Source organism: Anser brachyrhynchus (assembly GCF_964034855.1).
Source record: "Anser brachyrhynchus genome assembly, chromosome: 10".
Taxonomy (NCBI): domain Eukaryota; kingdom Metazoa; phylum Chordata; class Aves; order Anseriformes; family Anatidae; genus Anser; species Anser brachyrhynchus.
The window spans coordinates 3,111,488-3,137,434 of NC_137705.1; the positions used below are offsets into that span (position 1 = coordinate 3,111,488).

General features: G+C 40.3%; 1 protein-coding gene and 1 long non-coding RNA gene across 12 annotated transcripts in view; one reads left to right on the plus strand and one right to left on the minus strand.

The window, feature by feature from the left end:
* LOC308200333 (uncharacterized protein) overlaps nt 1-25,947 on the plus strand; it is a 117,993-nt gene that overhangs the window by 77,757 nt on the left and 14,289 nt on the right. The window contains exons 3-7 of one of the 11 annotated variants that reach the window (XM_080605921.1): nt 15,563-15,740; nt 16,478-16,646; nt 18,259-18,372; nt 21,601-21,618; nt 21,707-21,717. The exons of 6 other annotated variants lie outside the window; for them this stretch is intronic. In XM_080605921.1, coding sequence (XP_080462047.1) covers nt 15,563-15,740; nt 16,478-16,646; nt 18,259-18,348 — 437 coding nt within the window. In that variant the 3' untranslated portion in view covers nt 18,349-18,372; nt 21,601-21,618; nt 21,707-21,717. Of the gene's footprint in view, nt 1-15,562; nt 15,741-16,171; nt 16,343-16,477; nt 16,647-18,258; nt 18,373-21,597; nt 22,192-25,947 lie in introns of those variants that run through there. 4 more of the 11 variants (XR_013955503.1, XR_013955498.1, XR_013955499.1 and 1 more) reach the window with 4 other exon arrangements.
* Nucleotides 13,190-15,974, minus strand: LOC308200334. The gene is made up of 2 exons (XR_013955504.1): nt 15,704-15,974; nt 13,190-15,344 (listed from the first exon to the last, which is right to left on the minus strand). It is a non-coding gene; the product is annotated as an uncharacterized lncRNA (long non-coding RNA).

Here is a 25,947-nt window from a genome sequence, read left to right on the forward strand (position 1 = left end):
CTGTGGTCTGGCTTTGCGGCTTGTAGGAGTCATGGCTGGTGATTAAATCCTCATTTAATCACAGTCCAGCCAGAGGGAGATTCCAAAAACTGGTAAAAGGCTCTCGGGAAAGGATTAAACAAAGTCATCCTGTCGTGATTTGCTGTAGGAGAGCAGCAGCTGGTGGGGTAAGTGTGTGGCTGCCTTCACACAGCTTGCAGACCGCTGCTCAAGCTCTGCTTTTGTGTAGTGCCAACCAGGTGGACGTGGACGTTCATTGGGCTGGGGGGACTGTTTTGAGGACAGCATCTAAACAGTGACGTTACATGACCGAACTTGGAAACTACATCTGGCTTTAAAAAGTCAATTGAAGACCGAGGGGAAAGATCGTGGATGATTTGTAAGTGTAACTCGAATAGCCAGAGAAAACGTTCAATCATTTTTAGGGGTGTTTTCACTTGCAAAAATACTGTAAATGTAGTGTGTGAGAAGAATTGCAATTTGTCTGCCTAAAAAGTCAGTGATATTTTGTTCATATAGTGAGATAGGCTTACCTCATTAACCTGCCATAATCCCCATGTGTCATTAATCACAATGTCTATCACTTTGTCAGACATCAGATTTTTCCAACAAGATAACTGCCTGTCATCTTCATGATCTATAGACAGCTTACCCTTTTGAATGACAATTACTGTTTTATCTCTGTTTTTTCATGAGGCTCCAATTCCATAAAGAGACTTGGGGCAAAACCCACAGCAAGTCTAGTCCTTAGCACAACTCGTTCACGTTTTGCCAGCTGTCAGTTGCCTGTTTAGAATTTTATATTGGTAACTAGTTAGAAGCAGGTCTGAGAGGAGCTTCAGTAAATATGATTTTTCTTTTTCTATTTTCTGTGGATATTAATACCTAAAAAGATGTGCATTTCTATATTCATTCCAGATGTAGCCAAATTGTTCTGAAAGTTATTGTGAAGTATGCATAGCTGTTGTAAGTTATTCTCCAGGTAAAAGAAAAATACTAGCAAATGCTGCCAGGATGTGTGGGAGAAGGTGTGCAGTACACCCAGCCATGTCCACAATGCTGCCTGGTGTGGGTCCCCCCTGTGCCCAGGGACACCCCCCTCGCCTCCCCTTCAGGACCACTGAAGCCAGTCAAAATCAGCTGCACTTAGCAGGTAGCAGCACAGAAGTTAGGGTAACTTGAGCTCAGTTAGTGCAGATCAGTCGTGTTACCCCAACAGGAGCTGCTTGGGGATGTCTCTGCTGCAGGATTTGGGTACAACACATGCCTGGTGTGCTCCTTGCACGTTTTCTGATAGCTGTAGAGTAATATAAGTGTGCCTTCTGCCAGGCAGTGGATTCTGGGTGGTACCAGCTTCAAACTCAATAATTAGACATCAATCCCTGAAACACCAGGGACTGGATAACTACCAGAACTTGGAAGTAACTTCTGTTCTCTTTGATATGCTGGAGTAGTTCCCATGTCTTGGGTCTTATTCAGAATCAATGAATGAATTAGTCAGGTTTTCTCTCTCATCTTTTAAGTATAGAAATCAATGATTTAATGTTGGTGGAAATCCCATCTTTTACTCCAACATTTTAGACAAAATAGCTTAGTAAATGGTAACAAAGAAGCAACACAAACATACTTTTTTCAATCTTCTTATATTACTTACAAAGCCCATGAAGTTGTAATGGTTCATAACAGTGTTCCTAGCCAGCTGCTACCTTTTTTTAGTTTAAAATATATTTTTCCCCAACTAATCCACCAAAGATGCATTTAATAAGTACAATTAAAAAGTTGTTTCATCTCATGTGAGGCTTGAATATAGGTGGCTAAACTTCTCCATGCTGAGCAGAACTTTCTAATTTAATTTCTTTTATGGGGTCAAAAAAAAAAAAGTACTCCAGCTGTTTAGGCTGAAATAGTTAAATACAAGAATAACAAAGATCAGTAATCTGCAAAATGCATATGCTGTGGTTCTTATCTCTGCTATGGGGAATTGGCCAAATAATCAGGTGGAAAAAATAATTTCCTCAAATATGTTTGGGGGAGTGGAGGCAACTCTCTCTTAGTATTCATAAAGAAAGGAGATGAGCATTAGTCTTGGAGTCAGTCCAAAGTTCTTGGATTGCTTTATTTCTACCCAATATTAAGGTGTCTTCCAGTGAAGAGCTCTCAGCTCTGCTGAAACCTCTGTAATTAATTGCCTCCCCCTTAACACACAAATGTGGAGTTAAAGCACTGGGAAGAAAAGGCATCTAGAGGTGCCCTGATTTTGTGAAAAAGGCAGGATTCTCAAATAGGCTGCTGCAAACTCCCTGTGCCCTTATATGTGGTGCATAGGACAGTCAGACAGAACTCAAACTATTAAATGACAGCACGTAACAGCATGTGGACATCTCTGTGAAGGCAGAGAAACCTGCCCAATAGGGCTTCACAGATTTCAAGACACCCTGGTTCCAGGCTGTTGGTCTAGTATTTACTATAACAACATAACGTATAAATGTACAATATTGTATATATGCAGTATGTGTATACTTGTATATTTTTTAGGGCATTTACTGAATACTTGACAAAATACTTCAAACTTTATATGAAAAATTAGCAAAATAAAACAGACTGTGTTCCGTAGGAACTTTATACCCCCTGAAAAGCTGAAAGTGAAAAAGAGCCTCCTGAGATGGTGACCATGTTGGCTCCTTGGTTGGCTGTGACAATGCTGATGAATGTCTGTGAACAGTGGCAGGCCCTTCTTGGTGGCTTCTGTGATTTTTCACTTACAGAGCTGGTGAACTGGACACCTATGGCATGTCCTTCACCACCTGTGGCCCTTCACATACATGTCATAGATGTAGGCTCTGTTGTATGGTCTGTTTAAAGGTAGGAATACACGATGGTTTCTGTGATTAAGAAGTTGCACAACACCTATAAAAGATAACCATGATCTTTCTTTCGGCCGTAGGCCACATCACAAGTAGTTGCAATAGTAATAATAATGCTTTCAGGCTTGGAAATATAGCTTGTAAAACCTTTTGTGAAGCTTGCTGACTGCCGTAGGGTAACTGCATGATCAGCATCATATAAATGCTAGTCATTAAGAAAAATAATAATGATCATCAGTATAATAAAAATTAGTCTGTTCCTTGCTCGTCTAAATACTGCGGTAACTACAGACAACTCATCCTCAATAAGCTACTGGTGGTACAATGACCGAGCTTTGTATAGGCAACGCAGCTGATCAATAATGTAAGCAGAAGCAATCACTTTCATTGACTTGAGCAGGTAATTTGTGTTCATCTTGCAGTGTGGCTGCATATGAACATGGCAAGCAGCAAGCTGATAAAAGTGGCAGCACATCAGTTGCTGCTGGTGGTTGGGGACAATCACTGGAATTAAAATAACCTTTTTCAGACTGCATCAAGATTAGCTGTTGACCCTGTTGGCCTAATGCATTTACTATTACACTTATCATCAGTCCTTTTTCCTGCCTTCTACCTAAATGAAGGTACCCACGCTTGTACGTGTTATTTCTGCTGCAGCCACGTTCTGCGGATTTGAAAAGTGCCAAGATCTTTCTATTAGCAGAGTTGGAGGAGGCTAGTGTATAAAACAAGGGGGATTCAATTCAAGGCTTAATGGATAAAGAAAGAAAGCCACTAAAACCATACTCATTGAATAGCTAGAGTGAATCTAAGAAATATAAAGACTCTAATAATCTCTGCATTATATGAGACTTGATTAATCCCTTATTGTATATAATTTTTCTCCATTAGAAATACTTTTTTCTTCTCTCTGTCTAATGAAGTGCAGGTAACCACAGAAGGATACCACAAAATGTCTGAAAGCCTCCAGAACTGGTGTTAATTCATGCCCCATCCATAGATTCTGTAAAGGGGAAATTGATGATGCTGAGACCCTGATGGGACTCCCCAGGGAAGCAGGACTTTGCCCCAGCCTGTATTCGTGGCCTTGCCTTGCACCTACTGACTTCAGAATGACGTTTTAGAGTCAATTGGGCCTCCTAATAATACCTGTATGTCTGAAGCTTTTTAATATATTATCCGTTTATTATTATTGTTTCTAAGCTGTAGGAAATTACACAGATCCAAATTGTCATGTATCAGACCTGGCGCATAATCTTAGTATGATCATGATCACAGCTGAAGACACAACCAGTGCATGCTAATCCTCAAAAACCTCTGAACTGTCAGAGTTAACTGTCTCAGTGATACACTGTATATTTTCAGTGAGGATGAAATCTTCTACTTTTACATAGAAAACATGAATGCATGGTCTTGTGCCTGACTGGAGGCTTTATAAATGAAATGGAGAAGATGCCTAACTTGTCAAAAAAGATTCCCACAACCATTGCATGGAAGGACTGTAGAACTGTTTTCCTTGTTGATTTTGTTGCATGGAAACTGAGCTCATCCCAAGAGACTGCACTTTAAAGGCTGAAAAGCAAAATTGACCACTTCAAACTCTCTGAAACCTTTGCACTTTTCTCTTCCTGCAGTGACTCGTGTGTTGCCTTATTTAAGTTACATTGCACAGTCTGTAACTAGAAGGTCAAGCAGCAATTGTCATCTCCTAGGTAGCTTCATAATAATTTATTTTCCTTTGTACAAAGATACAGGGAGAATAAACTCAGGAATCAAAAGGGCACTTAGCTCTTACAGCATTATTTCTCATCAACTCATCTCAGTCTTTCAAAAAGGAAGTAAGCATTGCAGTTACTCTTTTATAGGTGGAAGATGCAGACTGGCTACAAAAATGTCTCTTTTTCCCTAAAAGAATTTATCTGATATACAAGCTATGAAAATTATTGTTAGATAGGGACACAATAACAGTTAGACCAAACAACTTCTGGATTATCAGTTTTCTCTTGAGAGCGAATGAAACCAACTGGGATTAGAGCATATGTAGTGGAAATGAGAAACCATGAGCCATGCCTTTGCACTGGCTGTGAAATGAACAGCCATTGGGAAATCTGTGAATACAAGTTCCAGATATGCTGAAAGCATGAGTGGGGGCTGAAAACACTTCCCCAAAGGGAGATCCTGTTGAAACAGCATGACATAATATTGCAAGAGGAATAAAATCACTATGCAAACCACTCAGCTTAAGGGAACAACCAGCTACTGTGTCATTAGGCTTGAATGAAATGTCTAGTTTGCTCTTGGGGAATTGGAAGTGGAATGTCACCGTCAGGAAATATGAAATGTGGGATTTTTTTTTCCCCTGCAAGAATACATTTCAACAGAGACATTTTCACAGCAGGAGTGTAAAAGCCTCTCAGGAAGGAAAAAAAAATACAACCACAACATCATAGAAAACAATAGCTATTTTTTGAACTTTCATGTAATTCTTGCTGTTTCCTACCTGTTAAAATAAAAAAATAAATAAACTGAAGCTGTAATTAATTTAAACACATGTACCGGTGTAACTTGTGCAAGAGAGCCATGCACTTCAGTGAAATGTATCCTAAAGTATTATTTTTAAACCTGTTTCTCTGAGAATGAGAGATTTAGCTCTTGGGGCTATATTAATGTATATCCTCTCTCTGAGTCACATATAGCCTGGCATTACAGACTAAGATGTTATATTTATACAGACTATTTGACAGAAGTTATTGAAGGTGAGTAAAGAAGATAAACTATTCAGAAAAAGTACATGAGATTAAGAACACAAGGTCAAATCTTATGAAATAACTCAAGTCAGGTATAATAAAAATAAGAGGAAAGACATAGAGCATAAAAGTGATTTGAAGGGACAGGATGTTAGGGGAGGACTGGATGTGTGCTAAGCAGAAACCCAATAAACCCAATTACTCTGGTTATTACTTCCTCCACTACTGCTACAATGGTAGTTCAGTAACTCATTAGTCATTCCTTGCAGAATTATAATCTATCATAGCCTCATGTTTTCCTTACTCCTTTGAGAATACAGAAAGGAAAACAAATCTATAAGCTATCCCCTCCACCTGGTCCCAAAAGACCATTAGAAAAGCTTCCTCATCCTTCAGAAAAACAATCAATATTAAGCATCTTTTACTTTGCCAATGATTGATTCTTCCTCATTTCCCATTATTCATAGAAAAAGGGACATTTGTTTTATTTATTTATTTAAAGAGATTATAGAGATGGGATGGGTATCTGGAAAGTCCATGAAAACTACATGGCTGTTTCTTATACAGCTTTGACAGCAACCTTGAATGGGGATGCCCTAAGAAAGAAAGTTTCTCTTATAGTAGCTATCCTCTAAACTTCATGAACATGCAGTAGTAGACAAGGATTACAAGAGTTTACACCTCATATTATAAATCCTTCTGTTACCATATATCATAGAATTGAGGTTATTCTACTTGTAGGATTTGCAACTTGAAATCAGATACTTTTCAGATTCTGCCAGTTAGTAAGGAAATTTATTCTTATTCAGATTTCTCAAAAAATAATAATAATCAATACTAAAGTATCTCTTCAAGTAGAATTAAACCGGCAGTCTGACTGCCGAAATTACTGGGATTTCCAGATGATTGTTATGTTGGTACAGATATAAATCCCACAAACATAAAACAAATAAAAGCCCTTCAATTTTGTTAATCTGTTTTTGAAAGTCCTAGCTATTGGATATGGTAGGAACATAGACCTGAAAAGACCATCTGTGTTACCAAATGCAATTCCTCTATGATTTCTGGAGTTCTGCAACAGATGTTTAGTTCAGAATATGTTCACAGTCAGCAGAATATTCGTTGGTGTTGTAGAGCAATTTCAGAACCTTTAGCAAATGTTGAAAAATGCAACCATAATGTGTCACAGGAAGAGGAGGAGATTGCAACAATATCAGAAATTCTCCCTGCAGTGGTAAGAATAAAGATTCTCAAGAAATTTTGGGAAGTAAACTATACACTTGGCTCTTGAAAGAAAGCAAAGACCTTTGTGTTGAATACTGCTTTTCTGACTTTTGGGAAAATTCTCTTTCCATCTTAAAGGAGCAATAATTAAAATAATGCATTAGGATAAGCAGTCTGCTTTTATTGATCCACTTCAAGACTGTATGCTATTGAGTCTTCAGCAACATTTTTCTTTCTACAATCTTATTCCTTCTGACTATAATAAAGTTAAATCAGAAAGTCTAGAATATTGTGCTAGGGATGTTCAATTAGTTCCACAGTGTGTCCCTGCAAGTTAATGAGATTTGAGGAAAGCAGAACTTGAGTGCTCGTATCAGATTTGTGTTCATTTTTTTTTAAATTCAGGCAGATCCTAGCAGATGTCTGAATAGACTAATTTAAAATTAAATGACAAAGAAAAAAGTTTGCATCCATTTACAATGATTGAACAAAAAAAAAAAGAAAACTCTATCTTTTTGTTTGCTTAGTGTATAGTATTTTGGTAATACTATAGCTCGTCTTCCTAGTGTCCCCTCAGCTCAATCTGCAATAAAATATGCAGACACCAGGCAGTATATTTTCATTGCAAAGCTTGCTTTTAATTAAGCAAACATTCTAAGTTAAACAAACATTTGGATAACACGGTGCTGTCAAATAATCAGAGGAACTGAAGAAAGGGAGTAAGAAGATACTGTGTTGGCCTTCATCAGGCTTGAATTTTAGCTACCCAAGTATGGGCTTCAGTTATTTAGAAGAATCAGTAGTCCTAGCTCAGAAGTACCTCCATGTACATTGAAGGAAATAAGGAACTATGTTTCCTGTGTCCAGGATTATTCCGTCCAATTCTTTTCTAGAAGACATTTATAGAAATTAGAAATTTTTGAGTATTCCCTGCAGTTTTCTTCAGCTTCAAAGTTGTGTCATAAATAAGGGAAGAAACTGAGATGTTTGTGTTCTGAGGGCAGTTCTCCTGGATTCCACCTGTGGAGGTGCCACTCTGCTCCTTCTGTTAACTGCTAGGGATGTCAGCATGATTTTGGTCCCAAGATAAGTAAATATCTCAGGAAAGATGAATCTAGGCATAGGCATGAGTTATGACTCAAACACATTTTTAATGAGTTATCTTTTACCGGAGATCTTAAACAACTCATGACTTCTACCCAGCTGGAAATCTAGTCTTTAAAATTCATTACAGTCTTTCCTTTATATCGTAGAATGTTTTCATGTGATCCTTTCCTTTCATGTGTTAGCTACACCAGGCAGCTATAACCGTAATACCTTCACACAGCTTGGTAAGCCTAGAGCCCTAGTAAGGTCTTGAGGCACAAAGCCAGTTATGGGACAAGAGCTACCAGGGAAATCACCCGTGACCTTTGTTAATTGTTTCCAAGGACTCTGGGGAGCAATTTTAAAGTTAAATTTGCCATGTAGAGGTTCCGTTTGCCATGTTAGCAGCTTTCTGTACCGGTGCAGAAGGGGTAATCACGCTAAATGCTCCCTGCTTTCAACTGCTCTTTCCATTGTCTCTGGTTCACTACTTGTCTTATCCAGAAAAAGGGAGATAACTGATGAGAGTGTCCTAATTCTCTAGCTGTGAATCTCTGATAGTGACCAGGGTCATTCTGTATAAAGGATCTGAAATAAAATAACAGTGTTGTCCTAGGAAGCACAAATCAATACAAAAGTTGTACTATTCAATATCCGTGGCTTTCTCTGAGACTTAGAGGAATGAAGCTCTAATTGCAAATAATTTCCAGGATATGTGAAAGGTCAGAACACGCATTTGTATTTTAAATAGGTTTGTTTCCTTTTGGTTAATTCTGAGCCATGGCTCTTGGGGCCAGCCCAGGAGACCGTATTCGGCATGTAAGAGCAGTCAGTAGCGTGGCTCTAATGCCACAAGTTTAATAGGGTGAGCACACTTTCTGTAATAGAGAATAATGGAACAGTTTAAATCTACTAATACATTTGTTCCTTTATCCAGTAGAGCATATCGTGCTCTGTGTGTGGCAACCAATTAGCCTTGGTTAATTTTAGCATTTAATATAGATAGCATTTTCTTGGAAAGATAAAGTTTACGCATCAACTCTGCAAACTTCTCACACTCTTGTCAGGCTTATGGAGCCTGGCAGAAACAAGCTCATGGACAAGGAGCAGCAGCAAGTAAAGGCTGAATTCAGGGAGGATGGAAGCATTGTTGTTCAGAACGGGGAAGTGCTTTAAATTATCAACCAAAAAACTGTACAAAGTACTGTGAAATCTCCTGGATGAGTGGGTGCCAACAAGTTAGCTAAACATGCTTCTCACCTGCTGCTCCAGTCTGAGCTTTGCCTCCTCTTTCAAATAATCTGCCACAACAACACACAAACTTGTCATCTTCAGCCTGCATCACTGGCACTTGTGGATTACCAGATTTAATTTGCTCCTCTCTTGCTGCAGTGCCAGACTCCATACATGGGGAACGCACATGTCTGAAGAGAAATTTAGCTATTCAATTAGCCTTTTCATAATGCTTTGAAGTAATTTTGTATCACCAGTGGTGAGGGATGTAACACAATTTGGAAATCCCTCCTTGAGCACATTGTATCTGAAGCAACAATAAAATGGATGGGGGAACATAAAAACTAAAATACAGTTGATTGCATGGAATTTTTGGAGGAAACAAGAACACTACTGCTTCTAGTCCTGGGATAACCTGAAGTTGTGTTTAAGGGCTACATGAGCTAACTCCAGAAAGGCCAGGAGTAGGATTTTAAGCTTGAATGGCTACATGGAAATAGGGGGCTAAATGTTCCTCTGATCTGCTTTCCCTCTGCTCCCCTCTTCTGCAGAAATAAGGCATAGAGGCTGAAATGGTCCCTGAAAAGTCCCCATTAGATGTCAGTTGTGCTGTAGGACAACTCTTGCCTATAGAAGATAAATATACGACAGCAATAGTAATTATTTTTAATTTGCATTTCAGTAATTTCAGTAGTCAGGTTATTACATGTATAAAACTTCAATTATAATTTTAAAAGGCTATTTGGATGTGCTCCAGTGTGCACTATAAAAGATGAAATATCCATTGCCCCAAACCTATCAAACCTGCAATGCTTTCAGAAATCAGTAGTAGATGAATTTTGGTATCATTGTTATTTTGGTATTAGGTAGAGTTCACAGAAAAACAAAACATAGTCACCAGGAGGAGGAGGAGGAGATTTACGCTTCTCTGAAAGAGAGTTGTTTACTAGCAAGTTAAATGCAGGAGATGATTTTCTGATGTGGCCTCAGGATAGATCAAGAAGTTTTTCTTTTGTTTATTCACCCATGTAATTTGTTACTGTGTGATCTACTTTTTATATTATAAATACACCTATCTATACATTTCATTAATTGGAACTGGATTGTGATTTAAGATAACTGGATAACAGTAAGACATTCTTCCTCTTAAGGCTTAGTGAATCTATATGCAGGTATCACAGTTTTCCAGCATGTGCTCCAATATATCTGATAAGCATCTTATGGAATAAATATCAAGGAATTTAACATAATGAAGATTTTTCATAAGATGTTTTCTGGTCAAGGCAAGAATAGAATTTGAAAGTTAAAAGTGAAGAAATTGCAGATGAGGTTATGTGAGAAATAACCAAACTCAATATTTTGTTTTAAACAGAAGGCTGGGAAGAAGCTGTAAGCAATAGACTTTCCATTTTTGCCTCCAGCAGAAAACTGTACAAATGATGCATGAAGTAGCATGAGAAGGAGGAGAAGGAAAATAGACTGTCAAGTGTTGCTCTATTTTGCTTTTAATAAAGTGCACCGAAATTGCTGTAGACAAAGGGCATAATATACTGGTATCTGAAAAGTTATGAACCCAGTTCTCCTCCTTACCAACACAGGAGCACAATCTTGTCCTTTAGAGCCACCATTGCATCAAGATCAATCACTTTCATCTCTGACTCCCAGCCCTGCTGCACTGCTCTGGGAGAGCAGAGCTCTGCTTACCTTAAGCCTTTTCACACATAGAGTCTTTAGGTAGTTTTTCAGGAAGGAAAACTCCACTAATCATATCATTCTTTAATAATTTCTTTGTCTTGAAGCATACACTCCTTTCACTTACCTCCCATCTCTGCTTTGCAATTAGCATCTCCATGGGGAATTGTTGCCAGCAGGTGTGCGCTCACCTTGCGTCTCTGACAGCTTTTGCCATAGCAGCCTTCTCGCCGCAAAAGCTCCCGAGAGGACTGCATTTCCCTTCCTGCCTTAATTTTGACAATTTAGGAGCTTTGGGGTCTGTCTCAGCTATTCAGAAGCATGAAGGCAAGAAAAGAAATGTATTTCTGCAATTTTACACGCACTTCATTTCTGTTCCAGTAACTTGCAGTCTGGGTAGAAACAAAATCTAGACTTGCCAGATTTTTCTTTAGTCTTAAACTATATGGTTTGGAATATCCCACTGAATCTCATAACATATAGTCACATTTCTGAATGACTTTTGTTTAAAAGAGAGCTGAAGAACTGTCAAACTACCAAAAATAAGTAACAGAAACTACTGAAACATAGGTGTATAAAAATAAATAATAACAATAAAAAGGAATCAATACAGCAAATTCATTTTGTCTTTAATAACTAGGGAGTCCTACAAGGATTATATCCTGACATAAAACCCAGCTTGCTGGCTGACCATTAGAAGTTCATTCAATTATTTAGATCCTTATCACTGCTGAATTATGACTGTTCTTTGTAACTTCAGAGAGGATTGTTTTGGGATTGGGAATTTTCCCCCTGTTACGTGGAATATGGTATTTTATTTATCATTTCATAATAGTCAGAAATAAAGCTGACATTGTCCACAACCAAAAAAACAAACAGAACAAAATAAACAAAAAGCTGCACTACCCTAAGAACGACAGTCACGAGCTGCACTTGAAATTCAATGCCACGTATGTATCTACTACATGCATACCTACCTTAGTTAATCTCTTTAACTGCCAGCTCTAATTTTTGAGCTGGCCAAGTGATAGGTTCATCTGCAAAACACAGGCTAACTTAACCAGACACACATTCGCAAGTTTTCTATTCAAAGGCATAAATCCCTATTACTGTCATCATCAAGTTCACATACCCATGTGGACATGGAGTTTCTATGTGCAGATGTAATTCGTTTCTTCAAACAGTACAGATATTGGGACTCTGAGTGCACACGCTGTATTCTGAGAATTTCCTGTGCCCTCCATTCACAGTGAGGGCTGTGGAATAGCTCATCCTTTCACCGAAAGTAATTATTGGCAGTACTATGAAACTTGAACACAATTATCCTCTTTGTGGGTCATGTGCTGTTTGTGTTACAGGCAAGGTGGGTCAAGCTTTGGTACACAAGAATAAGATTAAAACATGGTGTAGCCATTCATGAAGGCCAGTTAAACATTCCAGACTATTCCACAGCTAACTGGAAACAAAAGAGCATATTTCTTGAGGATTCTTCAGTTTGTCATACGGAGCTAATTCTTGAAGAATTTTGTTCATTTGAAATGATTATAAAGACAGCCATAGGCTGAAAAATACTGTGCTTATAGCAGTGACAGATATTTAGAAAGGCTTTTTGTTGTTTTTGTTGTTGTTTATTGGTTGGTTGATTTAGGTTTTTTGTTTGCTTGTTTTTCAAATGCATTTCTGTTTACTGCTAATGGAATATTTTCCTATCCAGAGAGATTTACGTACTCAGAAGTCTTTGATATACAAGCAGAGGTTTATGTGTCAATGCGATTCATTAATCAAAGTGTAGTTGTCTGTGAGTACAAATTTAGGCCTTTTTCAGGCTTTTCTCAGGCATCTGTAAACTCTCCACATATGCCTGGATGGATACAAACTGTAAATGTGACTAGAACTGCTTACACCTTTAGCACCAAAATCACAAGCTTGAAAATTCTTCATTTCAGCATTTAATGGAATTGTAGCAGATGGGAAACTTTTTCTAGTTGTGCTGTTTAAGACATCCCTCTGAAACGTACTTCTTGTTCTATATCTTTTTTCCCTCTACAGATAAACAGCAAAATGGGCTTCTAAAAAGCCAAACCACCATCACTTCTGTTTATAAATATAACAGCAAGCCTTAAAGTGAATGCAATCAGAGTTTTCACAGATGTTTTTCCTAAAGGGCAATAATAATAGTAGACTTTGAGCAACTTTCATACCTGGGAGCTTAAAACATCCTTGAAGAAAATCTTCTCAGCTCTACCACATATTTTGCAGCACCTCTGCCAAAAGATAAGCATAAAAAGAAAATATATGAGCACAAAGTGGCTTTCAGTACATTATGAAGCACGGGGAATAATATTGCATCTTCATTCAGGGCCAAATTCAATCCTTGCAGCTTATCCCATCCACCGCTCAACAGGAGAGAATATTTCGACTCATGGTCCTCAGCTTGTGTTTGGGCTGTGCTGATAAAAAGCAGGGAAGCTGTACCTTTTGAACAATGTTTCTTTCCCCTGTACTCTAAATCTTGCCCAAATTGCCACCTTCTGATTAGTTTAATTAAAATCAGTTGAGATCTTTTAGGGCAAGTGAGATAAGAAGGGCTTGTTTCATATCTTCTCCGCAGACTTTCTCTCTGAAGGGTGCTCCTTCTCCAAACCACTGTAAGAAGAAATAAATGGCACACAGAGTGCTTTGAACATGCACGCGTTAGGACTGATGCATTTGGCATGTATAATAATTACCTTTTTTTCCATTTGCTATAAAGAAGCAGGCCAACAATATCCAGGTTTTTTCTAGGGGGTAGATTATCCACTGTTGTTGTAATTTCAGAGGCAATCCAATTACTAATAAATATCCTCAACACAAAGCACAGCAATTTTGTGCTGGAGTGACTGCTCTCACCTACCCCTAGGCTGAGTCACTGTGCTCTATGCTCGTCCAAAAGTGAGGTCATTGGCAAGAAAGTTGTTTTTGCTGGAATTCGACAAATGCAGGTGGTAAGGAGAGTTAATTATATAACAGTGTGAATGCTAGATATCCTAAAGGATGATGAGCATTTTCCACTGATCCTAATCTGATTGGGAACAAGTAGCACCTGTGAAGAAATATTTCCCATGCGAATGGAAGTTTGGAGGTGCTCAGCACATGGTCCTGTCCCAGAATTCCTTTTATGCTGAATTTAAACATAAAAAGGCAGAGAGAAGAGCTCGAGTCAACAGCTGTACGAGGACAGAGTGATACTGCAGAGAAAGGCACAAACCTATATGTCTACTGGAAAATAAACACACATCATAAGAGAGAAGAAATGATAATACAAGATGGTTATGGGGTTATACCAGGCTGCAACACAAAAGTGGCTTGAAATGAAATCTTGCTTACAAAAAAAGACAGCTGTAGATTTCTGCTGCTATAGGAACTTTACTGTAGAGAGAAAAACCCTTGCTATAAGTAGAGTGTCCTACTGCCGCTGGAGCCATGAAGGTAGCTGTGGGCGCTGAGTGGTCAGCAGCACTGGCAGACCTGGGGGGAGATCATGCCCTAATTACCAAAGTCGTTAGGGCAGCAGAGGGTTTGCATCACATATTCTCTCTCCTTGTCTGAATCCATCTGCTGCCCTTTGTTTTCTGCTTAGCTTTCTGCATTTCTTGTTTAGGGTGTGCGCCACGGTAGTACCATCAGCACTCCAAAGGATTTCTGATATGAAATAACTTTAAAAGCACTTATGAAATGACTTCACAGTGTTAAAAGTGCAAAGAAAGGTTTTGCATGCATGTAGCTTGGGTAAGCAGGGCTAAGATGAACAGAAACAGGGAACTGGTTTTAGGTCCAAGTAACTGAATGATGTGTAAAACCCCTGAAAATAGAGAGCACTTTGAAATGATATGAGAGAATGAAATTGTGTTACAATAAATAAATAAATAAATCTGTTCCCAGTGTTGATTCTGACCTTCCTGTGGTGCCTCTTCATAGAAATCAAGTTTGCTGCGGTGTCCTAACCTTCAGCATTCAGCTCCTTAGTGTTTTGCAGTTAGGAGGCCTGCCTTGGAACTGACTGTATTTTAAGTATATATGGCCTTCTGGAAAGTCTATCTATTTTAGCAACTGAACCTGCTTGGGTGCCAACTGGATCCTTTGTAGGCTCAGGTGTAGTGTTGGTTGGAGATTGGAGCTGAAGCAACCTCGCTTTCAGCAGCTTTAGGACGTTTTGTTTCTGTCCTGGCTATCCCATCTGCCTGCAGATTGCACGCCCGCCATCCTCGCCGCTTCTGACAATAGCGCGTGGAGCTTGACGGGAATTTAAAAACGAAGTGAAAGGAATGTGGTGGGATCGTGAATGCTCGGCTCCTGCCTCGGACAGAAATAGCCTGTGGTTTGTCGGCGGTAGCGAAGGCAGAGCGCAGCTGGTGGCTCGGTGTGTCTGTCACCAGGCAACGTCGGCCCCCCTCGCTCTGGGGGGGGACACTGATATATTTTTCATAGGATAATTGGTCGGTGTCTGCCTTGCCAATACCTAATAATGAGGAAAAAGTTAAATTGTATTTTTTCGTATGGGAAAGGATCGCTTCAATTCCCCTGGTCTCTAAATGAGCAATCAGGCATGTAAATTAGCTTTTGATTTTAAGAAATGAAACATTTTGGGGTGTAGGGATGGAAATTTACAATAAGAGGATTTTAACCCTTTTGTAACAAAAATATACACTTTTTGTGTGCCATTATGCTTAACAACAGTGCAATTAGAGGCTGAACTAGCAGCACTGACGCCCGGGTTACGGGTCGTGCAGCCACCCGTGATAAGACCAGTGCTACCACCACAACCACTGCCCCAAGCTGTGCCCTGCCAGCAGCACACAGCTGCTGCCTCTTGCTTACCTTGGGATCCAGCCTCACTGTCATTTATATCTCAAAGGTAAGGTGCTAACGTGTTGAAAAGACCTGAGCCAGTCTCATGCTGGAGATTTGAGAAAGGTCCTCAGCTGTGCTCACTTAGGGAGCTCAATGTGTTGGCAGATGCAGAGGTTGAGGGGTGGCTGCAGGATGTGCCACCTTGCGTGGGGCTGGGGCAAAAAGGCAGCCCTGAAGTACTCAAGGAGGACGAACGCCTTGGGGCTGGATCTGCCAGCTGGTGGCGTACGCTCGGTTCTAGAGATGAAAAGAAATGTGAGGGTTAAATGCCACAAGACCATAGTGAGGTCTCAAAATGTGTGTTTGCAGGAGTGAATGCGTGATACAGGCTCCTACCCTGCGTTCGCAGGAGTGAGCAGGGGAAGATGTTTCATAGTGCTGCCCCTTACCTGCAATCTCGTTGCAATTCTCGGTGCATTTTGTTCAGTTTTACAAACAGGGAGGGAGGCAAAGTGGTTATTGAACCACAAACCAAAGTGGCAATTGAACCACGGAGAGGCAGTCAAGCTTTGGGGTGATGGCTTTTTAAAAAATATCCTATTAGCAGCTGTTTGTCATGCTGGAAGGAAGACATGCTGCCACCCGAAAGGGAGCATAAAGGCGCAGGTATTTAAGAGAGTTCTGCCTCCTGTTCAAAGGGGCTGGATCTTCAAAAGTGCTCAGTGCACAAGAGCTCCCACTGTTTCCTAAGCCACTCTTTAGAAAAGCTGTTGAAATCAACAGTATTTTTTCCATTCACAGGCTTGGATTTTGTGTCATATCCATCTGGGAGATGGAACAGGCCCTTAATGGTATTAAATTTATTACCACAACTCAGAATGCATTAGAGATTCAGAGCACACACCGAGTGAGTGCTGCCAGCAGATTAGCTTTTACCTCTTCCAAGCCGTCATTTTCTGAAGTGTGTGAGGTAAGGAGAGAGGTGGTCAGTACTTAAAATTGCTGCCTATTGTCAGTCGTATTGTTTAGTACATTGTTGTATTAATGTGGTATGACTCATATATCTATGTGGGTATTTAAGCACATGCACACAGCAGAGCTGAACCCATTAAGCCAGGACAGGTAAACATCCATGGAGAATCCAGGACATTACCCACCTATCCAAATCACTCAACATGCATAAAACACAGAAAATGTCAGTACTTGTTAAGAATGGAGCACGTTTACATTTTCAGGTAAAGTATAGCTTACTTTTTTATTGCAACATGATTTATTTATTTATTTATTACGGAAGCTGTTGGAAAGTTCTTTGTAGCCTGATTAAAGCAGATGTTGGGAAACAGAAGCCACTGTGCGTCCTGCTGCAGAGGCAATTTCATCTTGACTCTGGCCTTACAGAGTCACAGAATTTTCTCCAATTTTACAAGGCTCCCATTTTCACAGTAAATACATTCCTTAGTCTTGTTTCCTGAAGCTGTTTGCTTGTATTGCAGTGAAGAAAGATGAACTTTATGTTGGTGCCTCTAAAAGGCTGAGACTGGGAATTCTCCTAAAATCCTGTAATTTAAACTAAAATTTGCTGGGGTAAAATGAACATCGGTCCACTGTTGTTTAGTGGAGGTATGTCTTGAGGTCAGGACCTTAAAAGTTCACAGATCAAGAAGGATCTGTGAAACTATTCCTGGTCTCACAGATCATGGCGAGATATTCCCCTTACATCTGAAGAACCAAATGGCATAGTAATAAATATTAAATGATCTTTCTAGCTAGATGATGATCTGTATTCCACAACTGTATTTCATGTATTAGAGAAAAAGAAATGAATTACCATTCCATGAAGATATTTTATTTATGCTTTCTTATTTCCAAACTTGATAAACACAGAAATAAAATGTTCAAACGTGTAAAAACTCCTCTTAGTGAATCTAGCTTTTAATGTAATTTTGCTATAATTTAATTATTTAAGAAGAAAATAGAGGGGAAAAAAATCCTTGGAATTAATCATAGTTTGGGAATTAAAATATGCACTTTTTTAATATCCACTAAAGAGCAGAAAACAAGACATGCCAAGAGAATCTTAAAAAATTTGTGCTGCAGAGAGATGAAGAAAGCTTCCCTCAGGTGGGAGTCTGTTCTCACCTACCTTGGTTTCATCACAGGCAATCTCCTGACCTCAGCAGGCTTAACCCCGCTTTATAGTATGATTGAGAACAAAATAAACCCCACCGAGTGTTGTAGACAGAGTTGCATAAAAGAAAACAACTGGTTTTAGCATTCATCACTCTACATGGTCGCATTTTAAAGGACATCTTTGTGTATGTTACTTTCACGTGGGCATTGCAATATTCATGCCTAAATTCGGGGAAATCCTGGGGAATCCTGTCTCTGCTGACCCTGGATTCAGAGATACAGCACGCTCAGGGCATTCACACAACTGTCTGTTAGCTCTGCATGAGGCCAGGTCTCTCGCGAGGAGCTCTGCAGGTGGCCTTTGCTTCTTTAGGTTGTGTGGGCTAGTTTGAAGGATTTCCTCTGGCTTCACAGAAGGCCTGTAGTTCAGCTGGCCCAATTATTTTTTGCAGGTGGCATGTTTTTCAGGGTATCATATAAACCGGGGACTACACACATCTGCCTGCCGTTTCAGGATGCTTGGCAAGTTTCCTTTCCAATGATGCTGCTTGGCTTTATAGCCCCAGGTGAGGACGTGTGCCTGCTGCTGGGAAGCTGGCTCAGGACTGGTGGCGTTGGTGTGGGATTACTTGGAAAATGTTGATGGGTTTTGAACCACTGATCATCTGGAATCCATTAAAATCCTGCCAGGGAGAGGGAGAACAGAGTGCTCCAATTAGCCGATGCTCATTTTCAACCATGTCAGTTAATTAGTCCAAGACCAACCAGATGGGAAAAGATTGATCATTCTGCTTTCAGAGGCCCAGGCACTGGAGGTTGCCCAGTTCAGGCATTTGGGATTTATTTTTATTTTTTTCCAGGAGGAGGAAGACAGGGAAAGTTCTTTGTTCTTTTCGGGGATGTTTCAGGTGCTCATTTGGCTTCAGTTTGTAGCACACCGGTTGCAACCCAGCTGACTTTGCCACCTAAAACTGCCTCTCATAAAAGAGACAGCTATGTTTCTGTATCGTAATGGATGTGAGCTAGAAATGAATTCAGTCCTTCAGGTACTGAGGTAAATTTGCTAGGGAATTTGTCTTCCAGGCTGGTGTCTGCCCGTTGCTGTGATGAACTTGGAGCCAGAAGGGGCAGAAGCAACAAGACGAGCCCTGCCTTGCAGGCTCATGGAGGGGAGCCCGTAGGGCTTTCTAAGCCCTACACATCTGTAAAAAGGAGGTCACGGTGTGGGCAGTGCAGCTGATGAACAGCACTAGGAAGTGATTTGTGGACTGCAGGTAGAACCCTGGTTAAGGCAGGAAATCTAACAGTCTCTTCTATTCCAACACAGTCTCCAACCATCTCAGAGCAGTGGTATCCTGGGCCGTGGGTACACGGTTGAGTCCATGTCCTGGACATTGAGTATATGCAAATCAAATGGTCTCATTTTGAAATGTCCCATGTTTAGGTATGAGCATCTGCCTCTGAACACACTGCTCGTGTCTTGCCCCATCTGCACGTCGTTTCCCCTATCCTTTAATTCTTAGAGAACTCAACTTGCTACAGGCAGTTTCTGACCTGCCTCCCCGGACACCCATCTTTGGATCCCTCTGCCCAAGCTCTTCCGTGGTTGCTCACTTCCTTTGACATTTCTGTTATTACTCTCTTGTGCACAACCTCATGCTAACACATTAGAACAGTAATATCTTTTTGTAGCACTAATTGCAATTAGTCTACACCTTCCCCCGGGATCACTGTTTGCTCTAAAGCTTTCTGCAGGTGTGTATTTTGCACTCCTTGATTCACCGTGTTACCCATATTTTAATACAGCTGCCTTGCCAGCAGCTTGTGGTGTTGGTTGCTCTTCAGGTCACTGTCCAAGTTTCCTCCCCGGAGTGCAGAATTCTTTGATGTTGGCTGATGAAAATTACTGGTGATGTAAAGAATATTTTTAACGATGAGAGAAGAGAAAGATGAAAGTGGACGCTTTCAAGCTACTTTTGTGCTTTCAGTATTCAGAGCCCACTTGTTTGAAGGGAAATCAACATCTGACTCTCACAGAAGACTTTCAAGAAGTCTTTCTTTTAAATGTGTTAAGACCAGAAATAGAGAAAGCAGCTTATAAGACAAATAAGGAGGTGCAACGATACAGTGTATTATTCAGCGTGTATTTTATTAGTGTTTTGCTGTACTTACAATGACTAATTTCAACACCAACAGGGAACAAAGTTATATTAATTGTGCTATGAAAGCCTGCAGATCTGCTCTCTGAATCTGCCATACAACGCTTTCGTATTATTATACACCTGTACAGAGCCTTTGATAATTTCACAGTGTCCTGTCTTTAGCTGGTAGGGTCCATAAACCTTGACTAATTATTTTTACGTTCTACATATTCTCATTACAGCATGTTTACCTGAAGCTCTGTGCCATGCTGTTCACAGCAAGTTCTGTGAAACATATCAAATCAGCAGCAGTTTTCTTCTCTAAGTTGTGGAAAATACAAAACCTGGCAATCCTTTCTCAGTTTGCTTTCTAACACCTGGTATCTTGACTTTGCTTATCTTGGCCCACTTAATTAGTCTTCTGTTTGTATGCTGTATCTCACAAATTAGCTGTAATCAAAGCATTTAGTGTAACAGTGGCCATTTACCCTAGCTCTGTATGTGCCCTACCGCAGGGTTCCTGTTCCAAAAACCCCTGATCAATGCAGTAAGTTCTGGTTCAGTGGGACAAAACCAAGGAACTACTTCAGATTTTCAGAAGGACTTCAGCCTGGGATGGAGGAGAGAAAGGAAACACTGTGCTCTTTTCTGGCCTTGACAAATCCCATCTTGTTCCACTCGTATACATTCAGAATATTTCAGTAATGAATATTTAGTTCTCTAATCTGAGCACTTCATCCCCCTGCCAGTGCTCTCCCATTAGCTCCTCTTTGTGTCACGGCAAACATAAGCTACTTGTTCTCATTTTCATGACCTCTCCTCACTCGGTTATCTCTCAATTCATTACTGGGATGTTGGCTTCATGGCCCAATAACACCAGGATGCATTTGCTCATCTATTACACTTCCAGGCTGCTGCACGCATCTCCATCTCCGCTGGGGGAAGAGCTCCCCCACCAGCACGGCCCCTTCCACGTTCCCCTCCCAGCTCCAGCTGGGCTTTGCCATCGCCCCTGCAGAGCCCAACAGCCTGGCACGGGGTGGGCAGGGTGGGCCCCCCTTTCTGTCTGACTGTCTCTGTCCTTCTCAAACTTAAGGCATGAAGCATCAAGCTCGATGAAGACCTAATGCCTGAAAGGCTGGAGATAGATATTAGAAAAAATATATATTATTCTGTTCGTCTACGTGTCTGCTTACGTTTTGCATACAAAAAACCCTCCAGTTTTGTGTCCCTTTGAGCTTTGGCCATACCTTTATGCTGGCAGGGAAATCTGTACCTCTGCAGCACAGGTCTGTCTCTACTAACTGGTTTCTGCCACACGCAGCTTGATTTTTTATTCTTTCATTTACTAACTTAATGAGCTGGGAAATCATTCCTGTGCTCTTCATGTAACTAGAGAAGAAAGTGATTTTCGTAATTAGCTAATGCATCTATTTACATGTTTTTTAACATGCTCTCCTTAATCAATTACCATTGCAGAGTTAGTAAAACTGCTTTGTAGTGCTAAGCATTGTGTAGTGGTACCAGCTTAAACTTCTGTCTCCTTCCACTCAGCCATTTATTGCAATGTTAGCCTGGCACACTGCAACATGATGATTACAGTGTGATATGTTGTATTATTTTCTTATGCCAAATTCCCATGGATTTCAGCAGGATTCTGGAAGAAATGAGGTGAGGATACAACTTACATTCGTATGTGATAATCCAGAGTTGGCCAGAGTTTATATGAGGAGACTATAGTTTGAATTGTTCCTAACAGATTAAGAAGAGAGCAACATGGACAATATTGTGTGTTCTGTTGGATTATTTTCTTCATCAAGATGAATAATGACTTGAGGCTCCAGACAATCATGCAATTTTGGTTTATTTTAGTTTTATGCATACTTCACTCTTCTTGCCTGGTGGTGTCAAACATCCTGTTCTCTTCTTGTGTTACTTCTGTGGAGAGCAGATATGGAACCAGAACCTGAGACTGTAATTTTTCAGTCATTCACTGCAGCTTCTCTCAGCAATATTCATCACTTCAGTTATTATCCTTTCAAGAATGAAGCCTGAAAAGGCACAGCAGCAGTGGTAGCAACAGCCAACAGGCAAAAATGCCTTCCTCTAATGTTGGGCAAGAAACAGTGCTCAGGTTGGTCCTCCCCTCCGCGCAGGAAGAGGCAACACGACCCTCACCCAGGTGCAGGATGAACGTATAATGGTTCGACGTGGAGCAAACAGAAAAAGGCCTTTTGTTCTTCAGTAAGTTCTTATTTCCTTGGGATTAACTGTTCTGTTTATGCCATACGTTACCTGTGAATGTGGATGGAGCTGGTGCCTGTGGAAGTGCTACTTCTCCATCAGAGGCTCAAAGACTCAGGAGAATTGGCACATACTCTTGCTCGTTAAGACACTGTGATTTCTGAACCTACGCTCTTCTGACAGATTAATAGCTTCAGATGTATTAATTACCTTTTTAACTATTGATACACTATCAAAGGAAAGAGTGTGCTTTGGGCTGGATGGGGAAAGGTCATAAGATTTGTTATAAAATAAAAGACAATTTGTATATCCTAATGCCTGAAAATTCATTATGCCAGAAACCTTCTCACTGATTTCAGTGGAATGACTTGCCTGGCTTGCAAGGAGTTTTGTCTTAAACTGTGCTGCCTGTACAGTTTAATAGAGTTTAGAATAAGAAAGTCATAGAGAAGACAAGGAAATAAACAATTATCTCATTAAGCCTTCAACATTTGCAGACGGGGATTTGGTACAGTTTGTCTTCCCAGTGGTGACTACTTGGAGTGGTTTTGGTCACTTAGCTACTTATTAAGCCTCTCATAAAGCTGTTTTGTTTTGTTTTTGTTTTTTTTGTTTAGTATTTCTTCTGTTATTAATTACTGTCACAGAAACTGAATTTAATGCGTTCTCTCCATACTACAGCTCTACAACATCTAAATTCAGTGAGTGGAAAGTGCAGTGATTCAATTATGAACCTGGAAAAAAAGTTTGCAGAACTTCCTTCTGACACACATGCAGTAATTTTCACGGCACATGACGTACATGTGCTGAATCTGCCGTTATATTTAGAGGTAGCTGAACCTTTTTTATTTTAGCGAACCTTTTCAGCTTAGCTCCACGATCATTTTTGTTGGAGATAATCTATCATTTGTAAATCTTGCAAGTGGAAATTAGTCCACAATAGCCCACCCACAGTCCAAAGCAGCTCTGTGGCTTTTATAAATATACAGAACAGGCTCCTCCGAGGAAATAAACAGGGCTTTTAACTGTTTCAGTGATAAGAATCAATGCGTTTATCTTTGCTACAGTGTCCACCCACCATTTTCGTTATTCAGACAATTAAACACCAATTTGTGGGACAAAAGTGTAGATAAAAGAATTAGCTCATGCTTCAGCGATTCTCCATTAATAAATGGAATTGGTCTGCCAGGGATGTGACGGAAACAGCCTTATGCTCTGCTGAAGTCCTGCTAGGAAGGCCAGACCATCCTGGTGAGGTGTGTTGTGCTGGGGAACTGGTGCCAGGCCATTTGTTCCCTCTGAGGATGTGGTTCCTCACCCATTCCTCCAGGTTTTGCCAGGCCTGATATGTGCAGGAGCAGAGATGAGTGGGTCACCCACACCACAGGCTCGGGTCTAGCTGGACATCAGCATGCTCCCAGGTGGGATTTCCAAATGTCTCCAGGGATATGGGATCCCCTTAACGTTACTCCAGGAGGCCGTGGGCATGGGGAGCCTTACAGTAATGTCGAGTGCTCGGAACAAAACCAGCTGGGGCAGGCAGATTTTTCTCACCGCTGTCTTTTGGCCCCCTTTCACGCCCAGGCAAACTGGTTTGAAGCAGGCAGCGTTAATGTAGTACCTGTTTGCATTTACTCCCTGCACAGTAAATCACGCTGCAGCGGAGCTTTCAGGAAGGTGTCAGCCGATGCCCATTAGAGACCCGCGGGAGAGCGGGGTGCCACAATGCCTCAGCAGGAGCCACAGAAGCATTAGCTCTGGATGCACAACCAACTTGATAACTGCTTTGGAAAAGTCATGACCTAGCTGTCTCAGTGTCAGATCTGAAAGTAATAAGCACAAAAAACGTTACTACCTGGTGTTTCCTTTCATAACTGAGACATACCTCTGGCATGGCCGTTAAATAGGTTGCGTGTGAGACAAGTTAATTTCACCCGGGAACAATACATAATTTCTTGGTTGGTTTTACTTTGCTGGGATGCTACAGCCCACGTCCACGTTCATCCCCTGCTTCCCGAAAGGACCTTCTGCAGCCCACAGCAGCTCCACAAAATACTTCCATTCCTAGAGGAGAGGAGAGGTAACAGCTTTGGAGCATCACCCTGATAGCTTAATATAGACTTCTTAAGAGTTTTTATTCTGTGATCTACAGCAAGCAGAAGAATCATACACATAATAAGTATAGAAACATTACATACTTGATATTTTAATTAAAAGTTGTATTTATGGTATTGTCTTCCATTTGAAACATTGAGAATAGCTCTACCTTTAATGCAGGAAGGATTTCTTTATCTACACATTTTAAAATAAAAAAGGAAAAGGAATATGGTTGTTTTTACATTTTAAGTGCCTTTATGTCAAGAATAAACTGGAATCCTAGATTTTATTTTTTAATGAAACTTAATTTAGCCTAGTTAGGAAACCAATAACCATATTTCCTAATTCAGTTTATTAAAGTAATAAACACAGCTATTCCAGGAAATGAAAACATTTCTGGATGCAAAATGCAGAGTTCTCTGAAGAAGATACTCAAGTGTGGGTACCTGACATTTAGCTAGTAAAACTGTATATTTTGCTATAAAACAGATTTCTATATTTCCAAAGGATCTGAACATCATCCAGTCTCACTGATGGCTGTGAATGATGCAGATTTTCAGCATTTCTGAGAATATGTCTGGCTTTATTTGGGTGTTTAAGGTGAATTTAGATGCCTGATTTTAAGCAAAAAGATATTCATGTGCTTGTACATGGTTTTCAAATATGAAGATAGCTTCAGCGGCATTAAGGAGCCTGAACTGACAGAACTGGAATTGATATTTAATAATGCACTGAACTCTTCAGGGGCTACAGTGCAAGAATACTGAAGTACAGCATAGTTATTAAGAGAGGCCATTAGTCAAATGCAGCAGAGTGTTGTTCATCACGATCACTGAATTTCTAGAGATTCAATAAAAAGTAAAGTGAAAAATACAAAAATTGATCTACTGCCATCAAGCTGGAATAGGAATGTCTAGGTTTGTCCTAGACAAGGCAAGGGCTCTTGTAGCTTGTTGTAGAAGACTGTGCTTCTTTTGTCTCTTCAGAAGTAACAATCATGTCTGGGATCTTGGAGCTCAAAAAGAAAGGGTTAAAATTTCCAGGGCTGGGGCTGGGAGAGCCCGGAGAAGCTGGCCTTTCCCACATCCTGAGAGTGGTGTCTGAAGGGAGACAGCTCTGCAATTTTCAGATTTTCTCTACAATGTTGTGTTAAAATAAATAACGTTTTAAAGAGGCTGCTTGGCTGCATGTTATCCCAGAGGGAAGAGAGGCGCAGGGGCTGGCCAAGGCCTGCTGGCCTCAGGTAGCAGAGCAGGGACTGAAAGGAAAGTCCATCCGAGTCACTGCAGAGCTCAAGGCCTGACCCAGGAGATGGATTCACTGCCTGACACAAGTGGAAATCGCACGTTTAGTCTATAAAAAGTAGATCCTTAAATGGTGAGAGGCATGACTTTTTTTCTCCTATGAAAATGCTTGTTTAGAAACACTGGAAGCATTAACAACCTTTCTTATAAATCAGCACACAGGTAATAGAGGTACATCATAAAGCTAGAGAGATTTCAAGAGAGCATTTATGGAAAAACATAGATTTTTGAACATTGATCCAAAATCAGCCAATTCTTGATATTTCCACCTTTCTATCTTTTCCATATTTTAGTCTTAGTCTATGAAATTGCCCTTTCTTCTTTTGTAGGTGTTATTCAAAAATGTAAAATAATA